This window comes from Sparus aurata, chromosome 16, assembly GCF_900880675.1.
Source record: "Sparus aurata chromosome 16, fSpaAur1.1, whole genome shotgun sequence".
Classification (NCBI taxonomy): Eukaryota; Metazoa; Chordata; class Actinopteri; order Spariformes; family Sparidae; genus Sparus; species Sparus aurata.
Window position 1 is genome coordinate 12,093,909 of NC_044202.1, and position 27,570 is coordinate 12,121,478.

General features: G+C 42.3%; 1 protein-coding gene across 3 annotated transcripts; it reads left to right on the plus strand.

The window, feature by feature from the left end:
• Window positions 1-27,454, plus strand: cnksr1 (connector enhancer of kinase suppressor of Ras 1). 3 transcript variants are annotated; one of them, XM_030392224.1, is made up of 21 exons: window positions 1-193; window positions 2,019-2,176; window positions 4,855-5,057; window positions 5,436-5,520; window positions 14,189-14,230; window positions 14,345-14,464; window positions 16,507-16,566; window positions 18,049-18,117; window positions 18,299-18,424; window positions 20,057-20,175; window positions 21,097-21,242; window positions 22,181-22,356; window positions 22,467-22,500; window positions 22,797-22,972; window positions 23,177-23,250; window positions 23,686-23,757; window positions 24,075-24,145; window positions 24,944-25,005; window positions 25,113-25,203; window positions 25,493-25,671; window positions 26,347-27,454. In XM_030392224.1, exons 1-21 carry the CDS (start codon window positions 142-144, stop codon window positions 26,788-26,790), a joined length of 2,559 nt encoding a protein of 852 aa, XP_030248084.1. In that variant the 5' UTR covers window positions 1-141; the 3' UTR covers window positions 26,791-27,454. The 3 variants fall into 3 exon arrangements, with proteins under 3 accessions (XP_030248084.1, XP_030248087.1, XP_030248086.1); XM_030392227.1 differs by having other exon boundaries at window positions 22,181-22,344; XM_030392226.1 differs by having other exon boundaries at window positions 20,060-20,175.
• Window positions 27,455-27,570: the final 116 nt, after the last annotated feature.

A 27,570-nucleotide genomic window follows, 5' to 3' on the forward strand; every position in this document is an offset into this window, starting at 1 on the left:
ACCTGTGGGAAGGAGTGCCACTCGTCATCGTCCGACTCCAAATCAGGATCAACTTTTCCTTCTTCTTCCAGCAGCCCGGAGAGGTAGAAGTCGGCCAGCACGGCTGGGAAGTGAAGCAGCGACTGCAGCAGGACTCCGAGCATGGAGCCTATCACGTCTTGGAGCGAGGAGAGAGTCGGCGAGTGGCTCCAAGGTGAGGAGGAACATGTTGCGCTTCTTCGCTCTTCTTGTGCCCCTTGATCGCCTCACAGGTACTTTGGCTCGGACGGGACAGGTCAGAAATAGAAGCGCCGCATAAATCCCCCTTGGACGTGAAAAGGTGGAGGTGGAATGAGGAAGTGGCCTGTGGCTGAGCGAGAGGAGCCACAGCAGTCCTGTTCGGATCAGTGTCAGCAGCTGTAAAAATCAAACAGCGCAGTCTAAAACGTCTGCTTTGTGTTTCGAGGACATGTCGCGTTCACTGTCCCGATCGATTTATATAGTCATAATGGAGAAAGTGCATGGATTAATGCACTCCTATGTTGTTTTAAAGGGAAAGTGTAGTACTAAGACCTATTGGCCTACAGCACAGGTGAGCTATTGCAAGTGCTGGAGAGTGACTAAGTGTATTTAGCTGGCAATACTTGTATTTGTTTTATTAGATTACATTTCAGAGTAAAATAATGAACTTCTCATACATTTTTCTACAGCTATAATTATATGCAGGTTCAGATTTTACCTACAAAAAAACAGTGTATAAAATATGAAGCACTATCACAGATTAAAGTATCCAACATGTATGAAATAGTAATAGTCAAGATTAGTTCCACATGGGCCAACTACAACACTGAAGCACAACATACTTATTAATGAGTGCTGAGTAATGGTCCAATGATGTATTAATATATAACTGATTTTGATTTTTTTAAATAAGTCAAATGTTTAATCCAGGATTTGTTCTTAACAAGGTGTATTCATATATTGTGGTATTGGTCCTTCTGCTTAAGTAAATTATTTGAATACTGGCCATTCCATGTAATAGATTATTTACGATAGTGTATTAAGCTGATTTGTTCTTTTATTCAGTGTTGTTAACAGTACCCAAAAAACATACTTTGGTAAAAGTAAAGATATTGTGTTAAACTACAGAGAATGAAAAAATAATGCAGGAAAGGGCCCTCTTTGATACACTTATGGAAGATAAAGCATGATAAAATGCCCCCTAGGGTGGACAAAGTGTGAAGGGACCTCTCCTCACTATGAATATTATGACTTTCTGCCTGCTGGTGCCCCACTGCCTACAGCTGGTGCCATTTGACATTTTCTGCCCCATCCCCTCAGATCTCTTAAGTCTGCCACTGGTGTAAAAGATATGACTTGAGTCAAAGTGAAAGTCAACAACACAAATATTGCTTGTGTAAAAGTCTTAAAGTATCTGATATTAAGTGACCTTAAGTAACAAAAGTAATTTTTTGGTATGTAAATTTCCAATGTACAAGTCGTTTCTTCCTTTATTCATCTGATTTGTGCAGTTTGAGCGATTATTTGATTGCATTTTTCAGATTGTTTCAGATTGGAATCTGTTTCATTTTCCTTTTCGTTTTTTTTATAATTGCTGATAAATATTCTGATTTCACAACGCACTACTGACGACTCGTAACTAGTCATTAAATTTTTCAGAGTTAAAGTACTCCAAATTGTAGTGGGGTGGAAGTATATAGGAGCAGAAAGAAATCGTAATACAAACACTTAATTGTATTGTGGGTAAATCATAGAAGTCAGTTGTTTCACAGATACATGTTTACTTTTTCCCACCTCATCTCCCAACATGTACTGTGGCTTTGTTCGTTTTTTTTTTTTTCATGCCTGCAGCCCTGCTGCTCCTCTTTTTCTCAAAGTCCATGCTTCCTCTGCATGTCTCTGCCTGTACATACCTGTGACTTTCTGGCTATGTGGGCTTTCCTTTTTTACTCGTGTGCTGCTTGTGGTTAAATCCTATGTGGTAAGTAAGTGTGCTTTTTTTTGCGTCTTGCTGCCAGGTCTGGATGCCCCCCTGCATCACTACCAGGTGTCAGAGTGGCGTTTATCGGGTCTGGATCTGCTCCAGTTGACCTCGCAGGACCTGGAAAAGTTGGGAGTGCATAAGATCGGACACCAGGAGCTCATACTGGAGGCTGTGGAGAAACTCTGCTCTCTGGTGAGGGAGGAGGCTGGATCACGTGTGTTTGTGTACAGTATGTGTCCATAGCAGTGCTCTGTGTATCCAAGAGGCCGTGTGCTGAGGAGATCTGGATATTTACTGAGCAGTCATCTTCTTCTTGTCTGGCTGTGGCGTTGTTCAATGTTCTGATATCAGAGTAGGGAGTTGCATTTATTCCACCATCGCACTGTTTTTAGAGCCTGCCCTTGTTTGTACAGTGGAACAAGCAGCCGTCGGACAAATCCAGCCAGAATACACAACTGCCCTTATTGCCATACAAGTCCTGTTTCACTCAAGTGCACTCAGAGCCTTCGGCAACATGCAGCAAGTTCGAGTGCATTGCCTCACTTTGCCCTCCACTTTCATATCGAAACCCCCTGTAGTCAAGCATAATGCAGTAAAATAGTGGCTTTACTTCTGTAGCTAACATCAAAGGGGGATAGTCATACTTCAACTGCAACCAAAGCAGATTTAGAATACAAAACCGTGCGCCTGATACTTTACATGCAAATTCTGGGAAAGTTTGTAGTCGGCTTAATAAAACAGACTTCTGCCTCCCCTTTGATGCGTTATCCCTTTTTTCCCCCTCCTGCCTAATTAATTTCCCTTCCAGTCCGATTCTGAGAGGGAGTTTTGGGACACTTAAATAGCCGCGTCGGTGTGTGCGGGGGTGTTTTTGTTTCTCCAGAACGGCCTTTGTTTAATTGGAAGGACTAATTGAGTAGGAAGGTACCAGGCCGGGTTCCAGCTCTCTGGTGGTGCAACAGTCTGTGAACATAAGGCTGAAAGCTCAGCCTGCTTAAACCGCTTGTTGTCTACTTGTCAAAATGAACGTAACACTGATGGAAATAGTCACTGAGGGGTTTAATCCAAGTCCATGCAACTGAGTGTGTGACTAAAGTCTCCCTGTAGTAAAAGCTTCACATAAGAACATTTGTGTGAAATTGTTGAAAGGAAGATGAGATAAGGATCCATACACAGATATACCGTGTTGACTTATACCTTGAATACAGTGTGTGTGTGTGTGTGTGTGTGTTTTGTCTGCCTCTCTCCCCTCTCCGACTTGATGCTCTGTGAAGCGCTAACACTGAGCTCATTCATAAAAAGCAACCATCAGACGCTCACATGGAGTGGACCAAACACGTTCAAGTACACGGTTACATAATTAACAGCTACAGTGTGGACGAGAGCATGAAAAATTCATGGCCACTTGTTGACGGAAATTGTTCCGGCTGGTTGAAGAATAAAAAACAAAGCTTGACAAGACCGGACCTCTTGACCACCGACGAGTGGGCCACGACAATAACCTGTTCCCTCTGCAGTGGTTGTGAGGGGTCACGTCTCATACAGCTAGGCAGGAAGCTGTGACGACAGGCGTATGAGAGAGGAGCTCTGTCTTCATATGGGAGGAATGATTGTCCTCCACGTTTGATGTGGTCGTTTTGGTTGATTTGTATTGTGTCACATTGAGAGGTGTTTCTCTTAATCAGTAAAGATGAATTTGGTGGACAAAATGTTAAAGCCGCCTCTTACTGTAGCACGGCAAAACTGCAGCTGCCAAATTTGGGCTTCAACTAACAATTATTTTCATAATCACTACCCAAAGTAAAGCAACAAATACTTATAATCAAGTAGCTGAAACCTGCTGGAGAAATGACCTAATTGATTAAAAAATTATTAAGTTGAATTTACACATCGCTAAAACAGTCACCACAAAGACTATCAAAGACACAAAGACATTTTCGGGATGATTTCTTGGATTACTATTTTATAGGGTTTATTGCAGGACTGCCGTACGATACGATACCATACCATACCATACCATAATATCATAATACCATAATATGAAATTATACAATATAATATGATACGATATGATACGACACAACAGGATACAAAACTAAATTAATTGATGTAATACAATTCGATACAATATTACTGATTTTGGTCAAGCAACTGGATGCAAATTTTCTAAATCACCTATTTGTGTTAGACTGCATTGGTTTTTAGCAGGCTGTACCTAAGAAAGTGGCACCTAGGTGTAGCTAACAGGAAAATAAATGAGTACTTCATCATTGCCGTTACAGTTTTTTATTATTTCTAAAAAAAAAAAAATAGCTCTGATAAATTACTTTTTCTTACTGTTTTTGTATACTGAGCTAAAAAAAATCTACATTATGATGACATGATAGGGTTTGTGTACAGTTTATAATGTGTTGTATTTGCTGTTTAATGTACATTATGTTTAAGGCAATTCTGATAATGGCAATATTATATTTTTTATATGACTTTACTGCATTGATGAATCAGATATTTGCTGGATTTGTAAAAAAAAAAAAAGCAGGTAACATCACATATTGATATGATGATTACAGTTGTCAGAAGTATCAGTACATTGATACTTGTATTGCTACAATGTATACAACTATGCTGTATCTGCATTTGATAGTACCAAAAGTACCAATAATATGATATCACAGTAAATCAAAATACATCTCAAACACAAGGCCCGTCGTTGTGTGAAGTGTTGAGGAGCCGTAATGAGGAGTCGGGGGAAGTAATGCTTTAAACATCAAAGACTGATTATGTATTAGAGCACAAGAGTTTTTCAGGACTGGAATAGACTTTTAACCGGTGTGTGTGTGTGTGTGTGTGTGTGTGTGTGTGCTCTCCAGACATATGGCATAGGTGGAGAGAACCTACGTGGCCTGACAGAGAAGCTGCGCGCCATTTCCCACACCCTCCAGATGGGCATCCAGGGCCGCTGGCGCCTCAACAGCTACGATGGACGCAGCACCACCAAGCTGCCTGCTGGAGTTCTGCAGGTTGTAGTGGAGCTCATCACCTCTGCCAAAGGACTCTTCTCTTTGCTCAACAGGTCTGTTTAGAGGGAGTTATCTAACCGTTATATATACAGTACTCAAAGTTCTATTTTGTTCTGTGGTTATTTTCTACTCGGAAAATGTTCTCTGCCCTGTCTTATAAAAATAGTTGTGGCTGCAGATTTTGGTACTGCAGGCATTGTGTAAAAAAGGATGGCTGTCATTTAGAGGTTGCTGTTTACATGTTGCCCTTTATTAAGAAAGCTGATCTCTTCTCTGTTTAATCTCTTCTCTTTGTGACTTTCTAAGACACTTCATTTGTCTGTGTTCCTTTTCAATTTACAAGTGCGCAGTTAAATAACTGTGCTGCTTGCTTGCAGTAGGTTGAAGTCTCTATCCAGACTTATTTGAAATATAATCCCTGTCTTTTCCAGGTATCAGTTTTTCCAGCTTAGTGGATTTACCAGCGCCAAGAACATATTTGACTACTGCAGAGAGCTGGGAGACATTGTCCACAAGGTTGGTCTATTTATGGCTTGAAGCAGTTAAAAGCAGGAAACTCTTAAAAATCAGAAAATCGAATTGCTTTTTCTTTTAAAGAGGACCTTTTACGTTTTTTTCTTTTTTTTCCACTTTCCTACAGTGTATTATATAGGTTCTTGTGCATGTAAAAGATCTTAGTTAAAAAGGTCAATTTAAAAAAGGTCAAAGTCCACACCGACAGAAGCTCCTTTCTCCCACAGAAAATTCTGCTCCTGAAAGCCTCGTCAGCAGTCCCGCCTTTAATTCTGTGATTTTGTGACATCACACTACGTCATCATGTCACATATTAGGATTATACCAAAAATTGATTAAGCACCCTCCCACTAAGCTGCTCTGTTGCTGTTAGTGGTGCTGGGTCAGACGTGTTTGAGCTGACCAATCAGAAGAGGGGGCAGGAAGGGGGCCTTAAAGAGACAGGGGCTAAAACAGAGCGTTCAGACAGAGAAAGATGATGTGTGAGATGTGTGGAACACTGAAGTATATAAACACATTCTGGTAATCCCCAAGCAAAATTATGAACCTGAAAATGAGCAATCTGATGGGCCAGTTCAGTCGACTTTAGTGCACGCATGTTCATGAAAACAAGGTGTTTTACCTTAAGAGGAACCACACGTGTATAAAACACGTTTCTAGTGGTGCAGTTCATGCACGCTAAACTTCCAGAGAGGAACTACAACCTGTTGTGTGGCTGGCTTTTTTCCTTTTTTGAAATCAACCTCTAAAATGCAGCAGGGGAAATCAGAGCCCCACGAACACGCACACCCTGTTCCTTGGCTAAGCTTGAGTAATGTATTCTTTATCTTTACATTCCTGGCATATTTGGAGGCGGCTGTACCTTGAAGAAGCTTAGGCTGAAGGCACTGGCAGAAATGTGGTCTGGAATTTGTTGGTGTGCTAGTATTAAACGTCTGAAAGAAACAGGAACAGGAGGAGGAATATTTATAACCGGATGAATGTGAAGCGGGCGAAAAGGTGTTTACAGGTAGTAGAAGGGACAGGCCTGGATATGTCGTAGTGCCTGGGGGAGGGAGGGAGGGAGGGAGGCAGAGGGGGAAGGCAGAGAGAGAGAAGGAGGAGCATGCGAGGAAGGGATTGCACTGCGACTGTTTAATGACTTTTGCTCTGCTGGGGGAGTGCATGGCGCTGAATGAACAGGAAAGAGCAACAGGCCCAGAGAGAGACTATTAACTCTGAAAGGGACGCTGTGGTGACGTTTCAGATAGAAAGCCTGACAGAAGTGAAGAAGAGAGAAGGAAGATAGAGCTGCAGACACAGCGGCAGAGTAAGAGATAATCAGGTAGAGGCAGTCAGTGGAGCAGAGACGCTGTGGGTGAAAGAGGACGCTCAAGTGTTCAGAGGAGTTTATATTTAGCCCTCTATAGCCGGCTCTGGACATCTGCCCAGCACGACAGGTAGAGTCCTCGCCTCTTTGATTGGATAATTCCCCTCTAAAGGTGATTTGCTGCTTTTGCACCTTGCTTGGTTGCTCAACAGGAATCTTATACACATGACTGAAACTGTTTTTTGTTTGTTGGCTTTAATTCAACGTTTAAAAACATCACTCTTCAGAAAATCATTCTTCGTAGATTTTGATTTAGGGTTAGGGTTGAAAATTAGGTCACTTTTAGTCCTATAACAACCGTGGTCCGAACCAGATTTAGCAGTTGTACAACAGTTAGAACAGGACCACAGGGCTTTCAAGCGAGAAATCAGAGTTTCGGTCGCTACGTTGGTGTACAGTGGCAGTATCATTATTCTAATGGACCAGAGGGGAAGGAAGTAAGTGTAGATTTCAGAGTGTTACTGAGCTTGTTGACTCTGAAAAGGATGTTGTCTGCCGCCGCGCAGTGATTCAGATTTAGGCCTGTTGTTTTCATTCATTGTCGGCTCTGCACACACGGAGGCATGACACTGATTAGCAGTTAAAAACCTTTGCTGTTTTTGGTTGCCGGTCCCTCTCAGAGGGTTGATCATCGTTTGGAAATGTCTGGCTATTGTTTGCTCGATTCCTGTTGTTGAACTTTGTGCGCTCTTGTTCGTTTGTGCTCGCAGGTGTTTTCGAGGTAGGAATCATTGTCAGTGAAGAAGTCTTTATGTACCGAGAGCATTTTATCAATTTCAGATTCATGTCAATTAGTTTTTACTTGACAGTTTAAACAGTTTAAAGCGACATTATGCTGAAAAATCCTTTTGACGGTACAATGTCTTGTAACAAGGTGAATGATGTTTCTGTCTCAGCCACTCTGCCCTCCTATCACTTGTATCAGCACTATGTAACTTCAGTGAGCAGGTCGGATCGCAGCGTTACACACATGTTTACGTCAAGAAACAAGTTTTACCACACAACATTGTTATGATGTGGTTACTTTTGTTTTGTAGTCAGCGCCTACATTATGTCAGACAAATTCCCGCAGACCCTGTATTTGTATTTACACCACTGGTGGTGCACTCAGAAACTGTGGGATCGCACAACATGCCAATTTCTACATAATAATGCTTTAGAATAACCACATTGTAAATAACTGCACAGAATGACAGGCCCTTATAAAGTATCTTGAATTCAATGTTATGAATTTCAGGCCTTCAGTAGTCTTTGATTTGAATTTGTGAGGTCTTTAATGCCGCAAACTTTTAATCGAACTTCATTAACCTTTATTATGCCCCACTGCATATTCCTACGTAGAACCTACATGGCACCACTTATTTATTACTAACCCTTTTAAGTACCTGCAATGCTTAAATAGGATAAAGATTCTCTGTTTAAAAAATAATTAAATTTATCCTGAAAAGGTCAGACAAAGCACATATTAAGTGTCTGACAGCTTTTGACAGCTTTGATTGCTTCTGATTCGCATAATATCATAAGAATTGGAGAGATTCATTTTGTATATATGAAACCTGAACAGTACCTGTTTTTGTTGGTGCCTTTGCGGGTGAGCTAAAAGGTCAGTTGTGACCAGCTGAGAAGCCCCCACACCTGTTTAACAGACAGGAGAAAATGAAAAATCTCACAGACGTGGGTTCAGGCTCCATCTGTTACTTAAACTGTCATCATAGCATTATAAACCTACAGACACAGGATTTGAACTCACACACACACGTGTAGCTTGTGCTGTACAACCGACTTCACATTACACCCTCTCATGCGTATATGTCCCTGCACCATTACCAAGATTTGCTCCCAGCCAATCGATGCCTGCGTCATCCCCAGTATAACTCGTCTGACATGCTGTCATGAAGCCGCGGCTTCATCGTGACATGATGTCCTTTTCTGGAGAAGTGTTTTCACAGAAGCGCCACCACATCCCTCATGCCAAAGAAAGGACTCTTATTTCCTGTTTGCCAGAGTACGTTCGAGTGCTTGTGTGTTTCTCCTCGCACCCTGAGGCCGATCAAGGTCAGCAGTCAGCTGGTGTTTGTTGGGATCCCACACTTAATGTTGCCAAGTCTCCGTTTTTGCTCAGTCTGCTTCGAACGAGCCGAGCAGCGAGCCATCCAGGTCCATCAGAAGAGAGAGAGAGGGAAAAAGATGCCTCTGTGAACTGTGAGCTTGGCTATGAGAGGAAAAATTAAATGCTGAGCATTACATTAAGGTATGTCAGTTTAATGGGGATTTCAAAATGAGTGAAGGAGGGCATTTTTGTCGCAATATCTAACTTTTGAAACATTCTTGGCACATGCACCATCGCTTGAAAACACAGTTTCGTAAATTTTAATGATAAATGTAAATATGATAAAATGCTTATTACATTAGCTGCTAATGGGTTATCAAAAATGGTGTTTTACATTGAAATATTGCTAGATTTCCTTCCAGATTTTTACTATTTAATGTCTTATCAGTTGCTGAACAACGAGGAAGCAGAGAAAGTATTATTATTTACGCTGCGTTCATGGATCTGGTCCACAGCAGTTAAATGCTAAATGGTTTTTAATATCAATACCACATGAATATCTGAAGAGCCAGTAGCTCCTGAGACAACTGAATGTTTCTTTGTTTAAAAGGAGGCGTTTTTGGTTTTGTAATGCATTTGTCTGACCGGAAAGATATAATGAGAGAGAACAACATTCTAAAAAAACTGCTCTGTTGTTACTAGATAAAGTCTCTCTGCCTTTGGAGGACTTATTTAAAGCTCAGGATGAGGGAATTAAGAGGCTGGAATGTAATAACCTGTGATTTATGGTGCTGCAAAAGAGAGAGCGAATGAGATCCGATGCAGAGACGAGTTGTAAAAGGCAAAATTTGGATGGAAAGGTGAGGAACAGGTGTAACACAGATCTCACACAGTGATATCTCCCAGCCATTTTATAGCAAGCCAGTGACCTGGTGGCAAATAGAAAATATCAGGTGTAAGTGTGTAAACAGACACGCAGAGACAGACAGAACATGACGGTACCCGACTCAACAAGGCGTTTCAGTCGTAAGTCTTTGATATGTCCTATATAAAGTTGCAGACGACAACGATAAGAAGGGCAAAGGCAAACGTCTATTTAATTGCGTGTAATTAACGCTCTGTGTTTGCCTGCGCAGGTTCATTCATGTGCCCCTGCATATCGGTGTGACAGTTTCAGCCTTTTTTGTATATGTGTGTCCATGCATGCCTGTGTTCATTCTTGCTGTCCAGCGCTTTTCCCCCCCTTCTTCTTCCATGAATGTTGCGCCCGCATAATGGCACGTCTTTGTTTCCAAGACGACTATTGAGAGAACAGCTTTCAGGCACAGAGCTCTGCTGCAAAGTTAGCTCACCACCTGACCCAGCCACACACCATGCTTCACAACACAACACAACACAGCACAACACAACACAGCACAACACAACACAACACAGCACAGCACAAAACATGAATCTTATTCTTGCTGAGTGACGTCGATGTAAGGACATTTACAGGGCAGGAGAAGACAAATTAATTAATTCTTTCCACCATTCATGACAATTCCAAGCGTCTATGCCTCTTTTTTCCCCCTTCGTTTTTCTTTATTCTGCATGGAATGGAGTAGATCTTATTCTTACGGCGGCCATTTTTCTCTGATGTCACGAGGGAGGGAAGCTTGAATGCTGGGATGTGCCCTGATGATTTATTTTGTTTTTCTATGCTTGTTTATTGTCTGACACTACCAAGCAGTAATGTTGGCTAGAAGGTGGTAAAATGATAATTACATTGGCTACTAATGGGTTAGCAAATATGGTATTTTACCATGAAATATTGCCGGATTCCCCTCCAGATTTTTATCATTCAATGTCTTTTCAGTTGCTGAACAATGAGGAAGCAGAGAAATGATTATTATTTAAGCTGCATTTATGGACCTGGACAATAGCAGTTTGACGTTTAAACTTCCCACCATGAATTTTCAGAGGAAAATGGCCGCCATGTGAATAATGTCATATTCTCCACCATTTATTGACAGTCCACAGGACAATTATGGCTAATATGTAACTACTGTAGCAACAAAAAGGTGGAATTTAAGGTCAATCCTGAATGTCAGTTTGGCTTGAACTTTTGTGCTCTTGTTTGGGTACGGAGCTGCCCCGTAAAAGATCCATATAATGAAGTTATTGTTTTTTTCTTGAAGGAATCTGCGTATGTGAGTGGCCTATTTAGTTGCCACACCTATAGTCTTATTTAGGTCACTGAAAGACCGGAGCTGCCCTTAGACCTCTTGTTCTGCTTAGGTTAATAGAGAACTGAAAGTGGTTCAACCCTACAGTAACTGTACTGTCTGATATGATGGTCTATAAATCTTGTGTTGCAGCACTTAAGTGGATATCATATTGAGAGAGGAATCAGTGGAGAGGCATGCCAAGTGGACAGGGTACATGCTGGAGGCTGTTGGGGATTTTTGACTTCTTCTGCGTAATTCATTTAAGCAGTGATTTTGTGTGCATGAATTTCTGGTTGTATATTACACACGGATACAGTGTCTCTTTATGTCTCGAAGTCATCCTCACTGAGGAACCAGCAAGAACTGTGACTCTGTTTTGCCACCGCACCCTCCTGATGTTACATGAGTTTCAAGGCAGAAGTGTAGCCTACCTGTCGCCCCCCCACACACACACATCAATGTCTTGTTTCCTCTTCTTGTAGGGTGAGAAAAAAACAGGCTGCACTGTGGTGGTGAAGTAAGTTGAGGGGCTTGATGGTGTTTCTTATTAATATTACGCAGCGGTGAGATGCACGAAGGGGTGTTACAAATTAAGCCAGGTAGAAGTGATGATATATGACGGAATAAGATTTGAACCCCAGCTTCTACCGCTAGTAAATCACACTTACATGCAACATGGATCCAGCCAATATAAAAGAGTTAATGTCCCGGGTTTAAACCATCGTCTGAGCATTTGTTACACTTACTAATGTTCATCGTGTCTGCATTTAGTTCAACCTTGAAGTCTTGCCCGAGTTTATGGTAGTTATATAACATTCAGATTAACATTTTTGTGTCGGCCACTTCAGCGCATTTTTGGGCCAAGCTGGCCATGGCAGACCTCAGGTGGCAAGGTGGCTGTGGTATGCAAAATTGGAATTTGATTATCACGTACCTATGCAAATCTAGGGTAATGAATTCTATTAAATGGACTTTATTAAAAAATAATATGTGTACATCAAGTTTTTGTCTGTCAGGTAACTCATTTACTTTATTCACTCCATTATGGATAATTCTGACTGATAAAGATAAATATGATATTTATGTAATACCCTATATACTGTTGAACCGTGGTATATTCTGATATGGTTATTGTAACATGAAATAAACTTAAATGTGTCAACAACGATGAGATGAATTGCTTAGAAAAATTGGTACAGCCAAGTACTCTCCCCTCAGGATAGATTGTTAGATTAGATTTAGATTCATTGCTACCTGCATGGGCACAGGACTGGACAGGTACACTGGGATTCCTGTGTGTTTCTCCCAAAGTCAAAAAGGCAACGAAAGGCCAATAAAGGAGCAGTGCAAAATTCACACTGTAAATTACAAAGAGAAATGCACACAGTGAGTAATTGCCAATTCATTATTTAGCTATTAATTATTCCCCAAAACAATGGACGGGGAAGGGACTCTGTGTGATGCAGATGGATAATCCTGGACCCGGACAGTGGGGGGTGGGGGGGCTTGTAATAACTTTGGTCACATTTTTAGTTTGGACAATAAGCTACTTTTGTTTATAACCACAATGCCTCAACTGTGCATTGCATTAGTTGCTATTTGGCAAATGTTAGCATGCAACATTATATCTGCTGAACATCAGAGCGCTGGCACTGTCACTGTGAACGTTTAGCTCCATCATCACTGTGACTCATCGGCCTCACAGACGGCTTTAGACTCTTGTTTTCTTATTATTGCCTTAAGTTTCCTGTGGTATTATCATGTGGCTCAGACTCCTCTCCGTGGCTAAAAGTAACCCTAAATCTATTTTCAGATGCATTCACCTACGTCTGTTTGCACTAATAATATGTTGTTGGTAACTTTAGCAGCTGGCTCTTCTGGCTGGAAGGTTACAGCGTCGGCCCTTCTGGAACTATTTTTGAGTTGCTTGTTTAACTTCTGGTTTAAATAGCTGTCCTTAATTCAACGTGTGTTTTTTTTCTTTACACTGATACTGTGGTGACTGAAGCCTTAACTACTTCACATTAATCCCTGTAGCATTCAAGTGCCATGACAAGGCTACTTTGCTGGAGTAGGGATCAAGATAAAGATCTGAGCATCTTTGGGTGTTTATACACAACCTTTAGTGGTTTGTTATGGTCGCAGATCCTGCCGCAACTCAATAATCCGCACTCAAAACGCTTGAGGTGAATGGTGACACATGGGTACCGCGCACAGCATACAAACGCAGAGCATACAGGTTGATCTGACCAGTGATCGCGACCGAAACCGCTCCTAGTCGTACCCCTCCCCCCCGGGGCCTTGTGTCACAGCCTTTAATTAGCACAGAAATCCAGCCGCGTTCACCGTTGAGCCCTTGTTACATTTCACAGGGATTAGCTTCCCTTTACAATCGTTAACCATCAGCGCACTGTAAGACATGGAGAATTAGCTCAGGCAGCAATGGTACAGTATGTGGCATACGTCTTTTCAGTGGATATGGCGTAAAGACGTCTTACCCTCTTTTCTTTTAACCTCCTTCATTCAAAGCCTCCCCCTCATACTAACGCCTGTATAGGATCATTATCAATCCCAACCTAAGATTAAGTAGTTAAGTCCCACTGATTCTGGAACAGTAACTGTGACCACTTCCTGTGCCTGTACATTACATAATACGCATGTGTCCCTACAGGGATTAGTGTAAAGCAATGGATTAGGTAGACATCACGCACCGCTAATGGGATTTCCCACTTCCTTGACTGCAAATTTGATGTAATATGCGTTATATGTTGTCTTTTTTTTTTTTTTTGTTCTATTCATACGAAAGCACTGCTATGATAAAAGCCAGCCAGCTAACCCTGGAGTGATGTCTGTCTCGCCTCTAGATACAACTGGCCTTTTCACTTCCTGACTCACGCTGTGAAGAGGAAATGGGACACGAGTTTTGAGTCAGAATGTCCCATTTTCACAAATCAATATGATCATTATAGGCTGCCTCGGTGTCATTTTGGCACTCTTGCTTTGTTTGGATGTAACTCATGTCATGTCGTTGCACTCATCCAACAGGATATCACTGTCTATGACAAGGAGAAGGACATCATCTCTGTGGTGAGTGTTTCGAGATTTATACCCACTTTGCTGGCAGTTGTTTCCTCTCTTATTCTGTTAAGGATTGTATGAGATGTTATTGACGGTACATGGCGTTTTGTTTCACCCCTCCAGTGCCGTCAGCTCGTGGCAGTGTGCGATGAGATCCTGAGCTCCAGCTCCGAGTCACTTCTTACCCACACCGCTCAGCTCGAGAGCGTGGACCTGGTGCCCGTCGCGCCCGGGGATCAGCTGGTAAAGCCTAATTTTGAAATATAGGTGCCTTCATCATCTGAGGAAAAATGCTTTTACTGCATAGCATATACAGTAAATTTGCCAAATACACAACATTTGCATGAAAAATGTACTCTTAAGTCCATCAGCTCTGTTTATTCATCTCGTTCAATCTCTTTTTCAATAGTCCTCTTGTTATGATCCGTTCATAACTTTAAAACATCCTCTCCCCATTTTATCGCTTCACCAGTTTCTTAACGCTCTTATCCTGCATCTTACTCTTTCTCTCTCTCTCTCTGTCATTTTCAGTATTCATTTCCTGCCTTCAATCTCGCCTGGAGTTTTGCCATCATTTGGTTCTGCTCGTCTCCTCTTTCAGCCGACTCAAGGTTCTTTTCAGGACTACTCCTTTTTAACTCCCTCCTAAACCCCCTGTCTCGTCTGGTTGTTCGTAAACATTTTTTTTTGTCCTCTCCTCTTAAAGCCTTAGCCTTCAGTCTGTACATTGGGTAACAACAATTACAGCTCTCCTCTGCGCCTTTTATGTGCATCATCTAGTGTCCTTTTATTTCTATGAAGCAATTTTGAGCAATATGTTTTTGTTTTTTTTGTTTTTTTTAAATTTCCTTCCCCTTTGTGTACTCAGACCATTAGGTAAAAATCTCTCATGTTAGATGATAATGGCAGACCCATTGCCTTGTGCTCGCTCACTCGCTCTACTCGCCCTTCTAATGATCTCCAAGTTTAGCATCTTAAAAGCAAATATGCTCTTTTTTCTGGCTTCCCTTCATCACCTCAGACGCCGTAGACTTGCTTTTTGGTTTATATTTGTGTCCGTGGATGCAAAACTGTTTCTGGGTGGCTTAAAGGGAAGCGGGCTCTATCTGAACTGATGTGGGTAATTCTTCGCAGTGGTTCTGAAGTGTGGACAGGATCTTTTTTCTTTTACTTTTCATACAAACGTGCTCGATATCTAGCAAGCAAAACTAGAAAAACGCTTGGAGCGCGTCGGCGGTAACGAGGTCTGCCTTTCTGAGTGATCACAAGTAATGGGAACTAGAAGCAGAAAGAAAGGGAAGTGAGAGGCAGGATGGATTGTGATGCCCACACACACAGTGAACGTACAAAAACGTGACGCACACCTGCTCAGTTTATAAAATAACTGAATGTCAAAATAAAGCTAGCTTTTTTCCCTGTTTCATTTCCCCTCAAATTTAAATGAATTCCAGACACGTAGGAGAAGTGAGAAATCGTTTTTTGAGCCTTGTGCATTGTGATTTGCACTGCCGGTGTCTGTCTTTGTTTAATGCACAGGAAGTGATGGTTTTTCATGTTTTCGTGGCGGCGTGAAAGCTTTTAAGAGTCTGTGGCTGCAGAATCACGACGACGGCCCCGCGGGTTTTCTGAAGATTTTTTTAAAAGAGAGGAGTTGCTGCTTTTAAAAGTCAGAACTTACACATCTCCGCCCCCTCGAGCATGTGCGTGACAGTCACGTGTGGGTTTTTGATGATTCCCCTCAAATGCATTTAAACTAAACTAATGAGCCCGTTTAAAAAAATGTAAGGAGTCGCAAACAAGGTATTTGTGGCAAAGTGTGGGAAGTGAAATAAAAAATTTGTCTCAGTTACCTAAAAAAAATCTGTTCTAGTATTTTCACTTTCACCTCCGTCCAACTTCATGATTCAGGGAATGATAATTATATTCTCTATTTATGAGCAAGTTCTTTTAGCCTTTTAGTCTTTTGCTCTCTTCAGTTCAAAGTTTAAACTCATTCACGTTTCTGTCGTCATGTGGCACGCATTGATTTCTGTAGTGTGATTAGTTGGCCCTCCCCCATGTCCACTATGACTTAAAAGAATCAATCAAGGCGAGCTGATGGGTAATTACAGGCCGAGCCATCAATACACTTGGAGACAGACGTCAATATCTCGGTGATGACAGTAGGAAGATAGAGCAATGTTTATGAGCCCATCATGATGAATCATTCTGAAGTAGCGCGTTGCAAAGTTGAATGCTCATCAGCCTGAAATGTAACATCTCTCTGTTCCCCTCCGCCCTCTTAGGGGATCGAGATATCGTCCACCGGCTCCAGTAACCACTACGTGACCGGAACTGCAGCTGAGGTCAGACTCATTTATTTTCTTGCTTTCACTGTTGACTCAGCCACACAGAGTTAACCACAGCTGCCATCTCAGCGCTCTTAACCAATCCTCTGTGGAGCGGCGTGACTCACGCCTCTGCTCCTCTCCAACTCCAGAGCGAAAGGTTAACTTCAGTTACAGTTTGTCTTTCTGCTGGAGCCTCATGAAGAGACACCCAAAGTGCCCCGTGTCAGAGTGGAACAGGTAACAAGCTGTGACTCTGTGGCCCGGGTCTGTCGCGTATTGCAGGAGATAACACCCGTTTACACGTCTCCTATTAGAAGATTTGATCTGCTAAACACAGATGTTGCACAGATGTTCCCTAAAGTAGTGGGAGTATTTATTTGGTTGTGAGGCACCAAAATAAAACATTTTTTCTACTTGTGACAAAAACAAATCATTTGGCGGATGTTTTTGGTGGCAGGAGAAGACAATGATGCCCTTTTTCTACTATGAATTCAGCTCTGTGCAGTTGAAGTATAGCATTTTAATTTGGACTAATTTATTATGGAAGCATGAGCTCCGGACCAGGCAGAAATCCCCTTGGAAGTACTTTTGTGTGACACTTTATTTTTAGTTGCTGGCTTGAAATTGAAACCAATCTGATCCCTCGAAGTGCAAATACTTTGTACTTATTAATATCTCCCCGAGGCTGCAGACCACAAACCATACGTACTGTTTATCAGTATATGACACAGCTTATTTTATATTTGTCTGTAAATTGGAGGTAAACACTGCATTGGTAGACTTTTTTTCCCCTTTTCTTATAGATCATAACAGACTAGTTATGTCTGAATAATCTGATAATAGCTGATTATTGGAACGTGTGGAACCACAGGGAAATTTCCCACACTGGATTCATGAAAGTAAAAGTGGTGAATTGCCCGCGTATATCTTAATTTGTTTTCATTTAATTATTTCGGCCTCTCAGTGAATGTGAAAATCATCCCTAGGCAGAGAAAAGATCTGAGAAAAGTTGAAAAGATCAGTTCAAGGGGCCTGTGAACTAAACTCAGGAGTAATGGAGGCAAGGATGGACGGGGGAGTGTTTATCGAGCTCTGTGAGGAGGGATTGTGAAATGAGTGCGAGGGTAGCTCTCCTGTGGGACAGAAAGATGGAGTTGTTATTTTTCCATGATGTCAACAACAAAACACCCTCGACTCCCCTGCTACTGCCGCTACATCCCTGCTAATAAGAGACGTGACCACTGGCCAGGAACACACACACACACACACACACATACACACACACACACAGTGTACAGCCAATATACGTGATCCATGGACTGAGAAAGCACCCTTACAATTCTAAAATCAGCTTTGGTTATTACTGTGATGTGTCATTTGTCCGTGAAACGTAAAGAAAACCACCAAAAGTTACGCTGAACAATTTCTCGCAGGGTTTTATTAATTATTAGTTCTTATTTGCTTTGTTTTTTCTTTTTTTTATCTCTCCTTTTGCAGCCTTCGTCTGATGTCTATGTGAAGATCTTGGCTGGCGATGAAGTGATTCAAGTCAACGACCAGATAGTGGTGAGTGTTAACAACATGTACAGCACGTGTACGCCTGTTGTCCTCTCAGTCTGAGGCTTCATATCAGCTGTGAATTATCGAAGCTCCACAGTAACTGAGGAAGGCCTCTGTACATTTGCTGTTCCTGTGAAGTGAGACAGTCACCTCCGACCCGAAATAATCCTCTGTTGTGCTGCATAAGGTGGGCTGGAGCAGAGCGAACCTCGTGAAGAAGCTGCGGGAGAATCCCAGCGGAGTGACTCTGGTCCTGAAGAAGATTCCTGCGTCGGTGCGACGCAGACACCCGCTCCAGCTCTCCTCCACACAGGTCAGGAGATCATTCGCGTCTTCCTCCACTTACCTCATCACTCGAATCAACTCAGTCAGCTTCTCAATGTAGCAGAATGAAATGTTGGAATGTACTGTTTGCTTATTTCTTGCCAGAGACACATTCTAGCCTCCTTCTTTCAGCAAAACCCTACTGCTCATGCTCAAACCCCGCTGGCTCACAGAATGTCATAACAAACCATAGACTGTATCAAACCTGCCCCATATCAGATAAAAGGTTTTGATTAACCACCCAGTCCAGGAAAGAGGGAAATCTGTCTGAGCGGGAATGGGCCAAACATATCTGCCAGTGCAAATAAAAGCCTCGCACATTCATCCGCTTCCCAGTCAAGTGATCAGTTGTACTACCCAGGGATTTGGGTTGGATCCACTTATGGTTCCCGGAGGATGGCGATTATAATGATTGTCATTCGTTTCCCTCTGGCTAACACTTGATGAGATGTCATTAAAAACAAAAGGGCTAGATTTCCAATAAAATAGAAGCATATATAAAAAAAGAAGATGAACAGTCACTTCCCATTTTGGACACTCAACAAGCTTACGTCCTGAGAAAAATATTTATTCCAAACAGCATTTTTTAAAACACATGATAGTTTTGACTTTAACAGCCACGTGTAAGTCGAAAGAAGAGCCGAAAACCACTGTGAGGCCCGTCTCAAAGATTGATGATGTCTTGATATTTAATGAACAGTAGACATTGTTTGCGTTCTCATCCATGTGTCACACACAGTATCTCCTCAAACCACCCCAGTTTGACAGAACATTGGAAAAAGTGTGCATGTCATCACATACCAGTGAATTACTCACAATGGGCCCCGCACAGGGACAGTTCTCAGGAATTACACTCTTCTTGTTGCCTTTTTCTCCCATAATTTCCCTCGGAAGCTTGTGGGCTCGAAAAAAAAAAAAAACTTAATTCATCAGTTGTCTTTGTGAAGTCATTAAGGGGAACACTGAGCCCACACTGTTACAGTTGCACGCATGTAATTTTAATTTTCAACCGGTTAATTTTAGTTTAGGATAATCACAGCGTGTTCTGTTAACACGGTTTATGTCAGGGGAACCGTAACCTTCCCTCTTCATGGGAATCCCCTCTTCGATTTCCGTTTCCCATCACTCGGGATCCGTTTCCATAAACACTAACACTCTGTCAGTAGTCACTATGCCAACTGTTGTTTGTCTTTGAGCTGCACACCTAATTACACACTGCAGTGCATTTCACATTCCCCCTTGTGACCATTACCATCTCAGATCCCATCGCCGCCATAGGGTGAGACAAAATACAGAAGGAGATGTGAATCAGCTGTTGCTTCATTGCTTTCACCGGATGCCCCATTTTTAGAAAGAGTTTCATAGACTGTGTTACTGTGTGTGTGTGTGTGTGTGTGTGTGTGTGTGTTTTCCTACTTCTAAAGCCACAGAGGAGACCTGAGGAAACCAAGCTGCCAGTTCCATCCACATGACATCCGCCTCTTTAGCCCTCCGCTAACCCCTAAGCACACACATACACACACACACACACACACACACACACACACACACACACACACACACACACACACACACACAGTTTAGCGTGCACACTCAAACGCTTGCGTTTCTGCTGTCTCAGAAGGAGGAAGAGAAGAAAGAAGAGAGGTCAGAGGAGGAAGAGGAAGAGGAAGAGGAGGAGAATCCGAGGCACTCCATATTTGAGAGGGTAGCAGCTTCCGTCAGGTCCCTGTCCTTCAGGTGAGAGCATGAATCAGCCCTATCTGAGGTGTATTAGATTATTGTGTGTATTAGTGGATCTTAACATGGTTTTTGCATCAATATGATGATTTTTTCCTGTTTTTTAAATTTTTTTTTATTGGTAATCATGTCTCTAATCTCAAGTATATTCCATCTTGAACATGACAAGTAAATGTTTTAATTTCCCGTATCACCCAATGAAAAAAGTGTCTGATTCGTGGGAACTTCACTACATAACTCCCCTCAGAGCAGGTTGCAACGTACATTTGCTTCACTAAGCAAACGAGGATTTACTCAATAGTCTGAACCTCCCACGAACCCCTTTGACCTTGTTAATCTGCCCGGACCTGGTAGGTTTTTTTCGATGAGGTCACTCAAGCTAAATGCCATAAATTCTCAGTATGCGCACCCACAACCCACGGCTGACTGGAAATGAGAGAACAGGAGGGATGAGACGGATTGATGATCGAGTTTGAGAGGGATGAAGAAAGACACAAAGAACAAGGCGAGGGGGGGAAAAAATGGGAGAAGAGTGATGGAGAGGCAAGAGAATAAAGTGAGAGCTGATGGAAGGCAGGCATTCTCAGACAAATGGAAGGGAGTGGGCGGGGATGGTGCATTAAGGTTGTAAATAATCCTGTCACATCCTGATTCACTACACCTCCAGTCTTAAGAGGGAAAAAAACAAGTAGAAACTTTAGACGCCTGCCATTTAGAGTCATGTTTCACCTCTTTAAAAGGCAATAGAGGTTTTTTACGGTGTTGAACTTTATAGCAGTTCATCTTTTATTCAAAGAAGACGTCACATAGTGTTGTGGTCTCGGCCGGGAACTCTTTTCGCCAGCTACATTTTGTTTGCAGCTAAATCTTTCCAGAGCACCTGATTGCAGCATAAATGTGTTTGGTTTTTTTTCGTTCTAGGAGAGCTGTTCACGGGCCAGAGGTACAGCAGCAGCCTATGGGACAGGAGGAATCGGAGTTGCCCTCTGACAAGGACCCGGAGGGGAGTCTGACGCTCACGTCATACCAGAACCAACAGGGGGGGCTGTCACCGCTGTCAGCCTCAGGTAAGAAAAACACAAAGGGAAAACTGGGCCTTTGGTGTGATGTTTTCTTCCCTCAGAACTGTATGCTGCAATTTCTTTTTTTAGAGAGAATTTTGTTTCAGTTGTTAAAAAGCAGAGAGGGTTTTGCAGACAGGTGGTCTTTGTTAAAGAGATATAAAACAATAACTACCAATACAGCCCTTTGAATATATCAAGAGGAAAATATGTTAAAATGCTAAATAATGTAAGAGATCTTTTGTTTTGAGTGAGTCCGCATGAATCATCTTGTTGTAAAATTAACTTTCAGCGTTGGAGCCTCAGATTATGTGCGTGATCTTCTTCTTTAATCACTTATTAAAATAGACCTATTATGCTTTTTTCCTGACGTTTAGTGTTTTATATACAAGCTCTTGAAAGTCAGAAAAGGTCGAGGTACACACCAACAAAAGCTCCTCTCTCCCACACTGCTCTTGAAACGCCTCATCAGTAATCTTTGTGACGTCACACTATGTCACCATGTCGCACATTTTTGCATTATTTATGCCTGCCGTGAAAGTTATCTAGCACACCTCCTTTGATGTTGTTAGCGGTGCCGGCTCAGGCGTGTGTGAGCTGACCAATCAGAGCAGACTGGGAATTCAGAAGGCAGGGCCTTAAAGAAACAGGGGTGAAAACAGAGCATTTCAGACAGAGGGGGAAGACAGAGCTGCAGCACTGGGCAGTATGAGAAAATGTGTTTTATGAGCATTAAAGAAAATAAACCTATTCTAGTAGTAACCCAAAATAAAATAATTATCCGGAAAATAAGCATATACCAGAATGCACACCAATGAGATATGTCGCCTGGACATAGTAATTTATTGCCTAAGGTTTATTAAACGTTGATCTTTGACTGCTGACTCAAATTCATGAATCTGTGGATAGTTTTCGAAGGATGATCACATACATGTGTTCCTCAGGGGATTTTGCGAGTTTTGAGAGTTCGAGGCTCTCGCCTGGACTGAGACAAGAACGGTCGCCGTCGCCCAGAAGTCCGTCTCCCTTAATATTCGAGTCATTCAGAAGTTCTTCACCTCAGGGAGTCAACCAGGAAACAGCTAGCATAAGTTCCTGCCCTGAAATGGTGGGTCACATGGTGAGAGCACGAAAGAAATACACGCAAGAAAACATTTTCTTACAGTCATGGTGGACACTTTGAAACCAGCATTTTAAACACTGACTATGTCATTTTTCTTCTCTCCTCAGGGGAATAAAGACAGAGAGAAGAGCTCGACAAAAGGTAAAAGCTTATGCTGTAATACCGTGTGAATGTAAAGAAAATACTCCACTGTAAAGCTGTTGTTGAGGTCACCTTAGACCTCAACAACAGCTAGTCCATAGAGGTTTAGACTAATTTAAGACAAAGGCAAATTAAGCACTAATTAAGCAAATATCAAAAAGTAGAGGAAATTGCACAAGCCTTTATCCACTGAAGATGTTTAGATGGGCAGGAATAAGTAAGAAAAATGTCCAAAGGTCCAAAAGAATCTCCCTATGCCAGTGTTTGTTGAAAACCCAGACCTTTGTGTCGCCCAGGAATGACGACGGCTCTAAGTCGGCGTCGTGTGTCCTGCCGTGAGCTGGTTCGCCCCGATTGTGACGGCTGGCTGTGGAAGAAGAGGAAGGAGAGCAGCGTCTTCCTCACCCAGAAGTGGCAGCGCTTCTGGTTCGTCCTCAAGGGGCCTGCTCTTTATTGGTACACCAGCCAACAGGTAAAACTGTGGGGATGTTAAGCCTCATTTCACATGCATCTTATGTAATATAGTCTCAAAGATGATTTAAAAACTTTTTATTTTTTATTTTGCTGTATTATAACTTTAGTTTGAGTCAGAGTCAGTAATATTCCTATATTAGTTTGCTCTTGAACCAGACTTATCTCCAATGAATCTTGTGTTTTGTATTTTTTTTCCCTGCAGGATGAGAAGGCAGAGGGTTTCATCAATATCGCCAGCTACAACATAGAGAGCGCTGGAGAGCACAAGAGAAAATAGTAAGAACGAGCTCCTTGATCGATCATATGAACAGGCTTTTTTAACATTTTGGTCGAGGAATATGTGAGCTTTGGTAATATGCGGATACTAACAAAGAGATAGAAAAAAAAGTATTTTGGTCTTACATGAGACAGAAGGTTTATTGTCTGTGTCAGTAGATGATCCGTCAGATGATCTGGTGTTATGCGATATCGCCGTACGTGATGCAGGAAACTGTGAAAACAAGCTGTTTTACTGTCTATTTTTTTCAGAATAACTGTTAATGAGAAAGCAGTTGCTGTGTCTTGCGAATTCGCGGAAACTCATCTCGACTGACAAAGGAGTTATTTTGCATGTGTGCATGATTTATGAGTTTTAATTTCTCTGTAATTAGTTTCTGGTGGCCCGAGAGTGATGTTTTTGTCTCCCCCCCCCCCCCTCTCTCTCCCCACAAGCGTGTTTCAAATGCGTCACCAACGGTTTCAGAACTTCTTCTTCGCTGCTGACAATGTCAGTGACATGAGCAAGTGAGTCGGATTGATTGCAGACTAAAGCCTTGGTCGGGCTGCCTATCTTCTCTTTTCTTTCTTTGTTTTCTCCAGAACCTGAACTGACAAGCTAATGTGGTTTAATAAAGCTGGTAGACAAAAGTGCATCAGTACAAAATATAATGTATTCATTCATTCATGTTTTTTGGAGCACACAAGAGGTGTTACACAAATGAGACTCTTACAGCTGTTGATCTGCGCTGCCCCCTACAGTCGGCTTTTTTCAGATTCCAGAAATCATATTATTCGCCTTATTCATGTTGACATACAGCAACGTGTCATATTTTTCCCTCCAGGTGGATAAACTGTCTGATCCCAGCCATACATAGGCATAAGAAGTTCCAGCAAGGCCCAGATAATGAAGAAGGTGAGGAGACTTTACATTTTTGCCTTAAATATGTACTAAAAAAGAATGCAGTTGAATGTGTGTTTAGTTGTCTCAATCACTCACAATGTCTTGCATCATCATTGGTGCTTATATCCTTATTTCTTGTATCTATTTTACGGACTTGCAATTTTGGGTTTCATACTAATGACAATAAGAAGAAGATGATGAAGAAGAAGAAGAAACTTTACCTTGAGCTCATCCCAACCCTTCACCATAAATAGGTTCTTTTTTTGACTTGATTATCATCAGGGAATTACAACATGAATTTCATAAGACAGTCTCGTGTTGCATCATGACGATTAAATTGAATCCAAAATCTTCAGTTTATATGGCATGTTCCTTATATAAAGTAGAATAGTAACATAGAATGATACAGAAACAGATAATCGAAACACTGTAACGATCTTAAGATAAAAGCAAGACATCAGTAGAAATAAATGAAAATAGTGATGTTAAAAAGGATCATAAAATGGGTCTTGAGTTGTTGCTTATCTAATTTGCGGTAGGAGTATGTTACAAACCTTCTCCCCACTTCTTAAGTAATATTCCCTTTAATTGACAGTTCAGAGATGATATTTTATCAGCTAAATAACCAATAATGAATGATGAGGTGTCACACAAAAATGGACAGGATTATAGGGTCTCCTCCCACAAGAGTCATCCATTTACTGGACTAAGTTTACTGGCGACAGGAGATTTTGATTAAGTCATGTTGGTCAGTTAAAAATGATCATGTCGTGGTAACCACTTTTACCACTTGTGTTTGCTGGTGAACAGAATGTTACAGCGAGACCGAATCTGAAAGCGAGAGATCGCCTTCGCCCCGCAGACGACACAAGGTCAGCACGGTTGGAAGTTTATAAATTTATTAACATGGACACATGTGCCTTTTGGAGCACCATTCAGATTACTGTGTGTGTGTGTGTTGTGTCGTTCTGTGCCTCAGAAAGTGCAGTCCCACACTCTACCTCGCCCAAAGGGGAAGACGTCCAGGGCGGCGTTATCGAGTCCTTCAACAGGGGGCAGCAAAGGAACAGGTATGTATGTCCTGAGTAACTCTGGCTCAACTCTCTGTTCTCGTTTCCCACGCTGAGTTCCTGTTTTCTCTCTCAGTGAATAATATCTTTAATTTGGAGTCGGTCTGATAGATGTTTTAATAATGTGCGAGAGGAAAAGCCATCTCCGTCATGTCATGTTGTTTCCTTCGCCCTCAACCCTGTGAATGTGTTGCCCAATCAGCTGTCACCAGCCTCATGTGTTTTGATGCTGTCAGTCAAACCCCACTGCTCTTTCTGTCTGTGCCACCGTCCCCATCATCACGAGGAGGCCCGGAAGACGAGATGAGCACGATGCTGAACAGCATAAAGGAAGGAGGGGTTTCTCTGATAGGCCACGAGCAGCCGTTTACGCACGACCACTTCAGGAAGTCGTTCATCCGACGCAACAAGAACCCCGTCATCAACGAGAAGATACACACGCTGCGGGCCCTGCAGAGCACTCTGAAGGTGAGCAGGGGGGGTCCTCCAGCACGCGGATCGGTCCAAACACAAGCCATGTGATGATGGAACAGATCAAACATGTTCAGTCTAGTTTTTGGGATTAATAGACATATACAGATGATTTAGTAGGCCTATTGGCCACAAACAAAATCTGTCCAGAAGAAGTTGAATCAAAAGGACAGTGAAAATCTCTGATCTGCACACTGAGAGGTGAAACATTTTGAGCTCACCGTCCTGTAAATCTACACAATGTTATGTAGATTGATTCATGTGTTTGGTGCACGAAAGCAAAAAGGCAGATTTTCCGAGGGTTGGAACAAACCTACATAGAGCACAAGGAAGTTGTTCGATTTGTTCCGGTGGTTCGATCCAGCACGAGTGTTGTAAAGGGTGTTGAATTTCCAATTAGAGGGTTCATAGATATCAAGGTGCCTCCGTTCTGTTCATTGTAACTTATAATGGTTCAGTGGACGTCACTGTGTTTAAGGAGAAAAACACATACTCCTACAGTAATGTTGCATCAATGCGCAGCCTACATATCCAGTTTGATGACATATAAATTATAGAGCTAAGAGAAAATGCTCTTCATGGTGCTGAGCCAAAGGGGTTGTTGTTCTCAGGCAGTCAGATTCATATTTGAGAGCATCTTCATGGTTACTGAAAGGCTTTTTTCCTCTCCAGGCCAAAGAGGCGGAGCTGCTGCAGATCAACAAGATCTTGGAGGACTCTGATCTGACGGCCTCAAAGTACCGTCAGTGGAAGGAGCACCACGAGGAGCTGGTTCAAGAGATCGACAGAGCGGCCGCGCTCAAGGCTACCAAAGAAGGACTGGACGAAGCATCAGCGCAGAACACGCCCGCAGAGGAGGTTGCCAGGGAAACTGTCGCTAAGGAAACAGCCACCGCAGAGGCGGAGGGCGCATACAGACTGAGCCTCAGCGACGGGGAGCAGTTAGTGGACGCGGAACCGTCTGATGTTCTCCTGGAGATCCCGCAGGGTTCTCAGAGCGCCGAGTCGAGTCCGGTGTTAGAACTGTCCCTGGGCTCCCTGCAGGAGTCGATAAACAAGCAGCTGAGTGAAATGGTGGAGAGCGGAGAAGTTTCTGAGGGCTACTTCTACATTTGAGGCCACGTCCCGGAAGAGTCACGTCACGTGGCAACAGTGCGAGAGACATTCATTTGAAAGGATTAGCTAAAATTGCCATTAAATCAGCACTTTAATCGAGTGAAAGACCTGACTTGCAAATTCAAGCCCCAGCGACATAATAATAACATGACGAGTTTACAACAGAGACAAGAACAATTTGCCAAGTGTCAGCCTGAGTTCAGTGTGTATTTATGAGGATTCTGAGGCCGTCTCGTTCTTCTGATGATCAAAAGTAGAACTTTTCTTAGAATTCAGTGTAATATAAGTCATGCCTCTTCTAATGTGATATGTAAATACAGTTTCACTATAAATACTGTATGTATTTGATAATGGACGTTACCTTAATAAAGGTATACATGTGAGACATTTTGCACATAATTTGCGTCAGAAACACTTGTTGATTTTTTTTTTTTTTTTTTTTTTTTTTTTATCCTTCTGGCCCCCTGTGGAGAACACGGACTTGTTAGTGCAGTAGAGCTGTGTGACAGGGTTCTGGTTCAGTGTTCCTTTATTGCCCAAGTCTGGCACGGACGCAGCGAGACAAGAGATGACGCCCTCAAAGCGCTGTGATGTCGGCCCTACTCCTTTTTTCACTGTATTATTAATCGGTTTTAATAAAAAGGGAGCGTGATGATCGCTGAAACGTGTTGTGACGTTCCTGTCGAGATAAAGGTCGGAGTGACTGAGTGAGTGATGACTGACTAAACTTGAAGAAGGCTGATATTTTATCCAGCATGTTTGTTAGCCTACTTATTTGTG

Coding starts and splice junctions, on each gene's coding strand:
- cnksr1 (XM_030392224.1), top strand. CDS start 142: ATGGAGCCTATCACGTCTTGGAGCGAGGAGAGAGTCGGCGAGTGGCTC. Junction 5,058..5,435: donor CTCTTCTCTTTGCTCAACAG/GTCTGTTTAGAG, acceptor TGTCTTTTCCAG/GTATCAGTTTTTCCAGCTTA. Junction 18,118..18,298: donor AAGTCAACGACCAGATAGTG/GTGAGTGTTAAC, acceptor GTGCTGCATAAG/GTGGGCTGGAGCAGAGCGAA.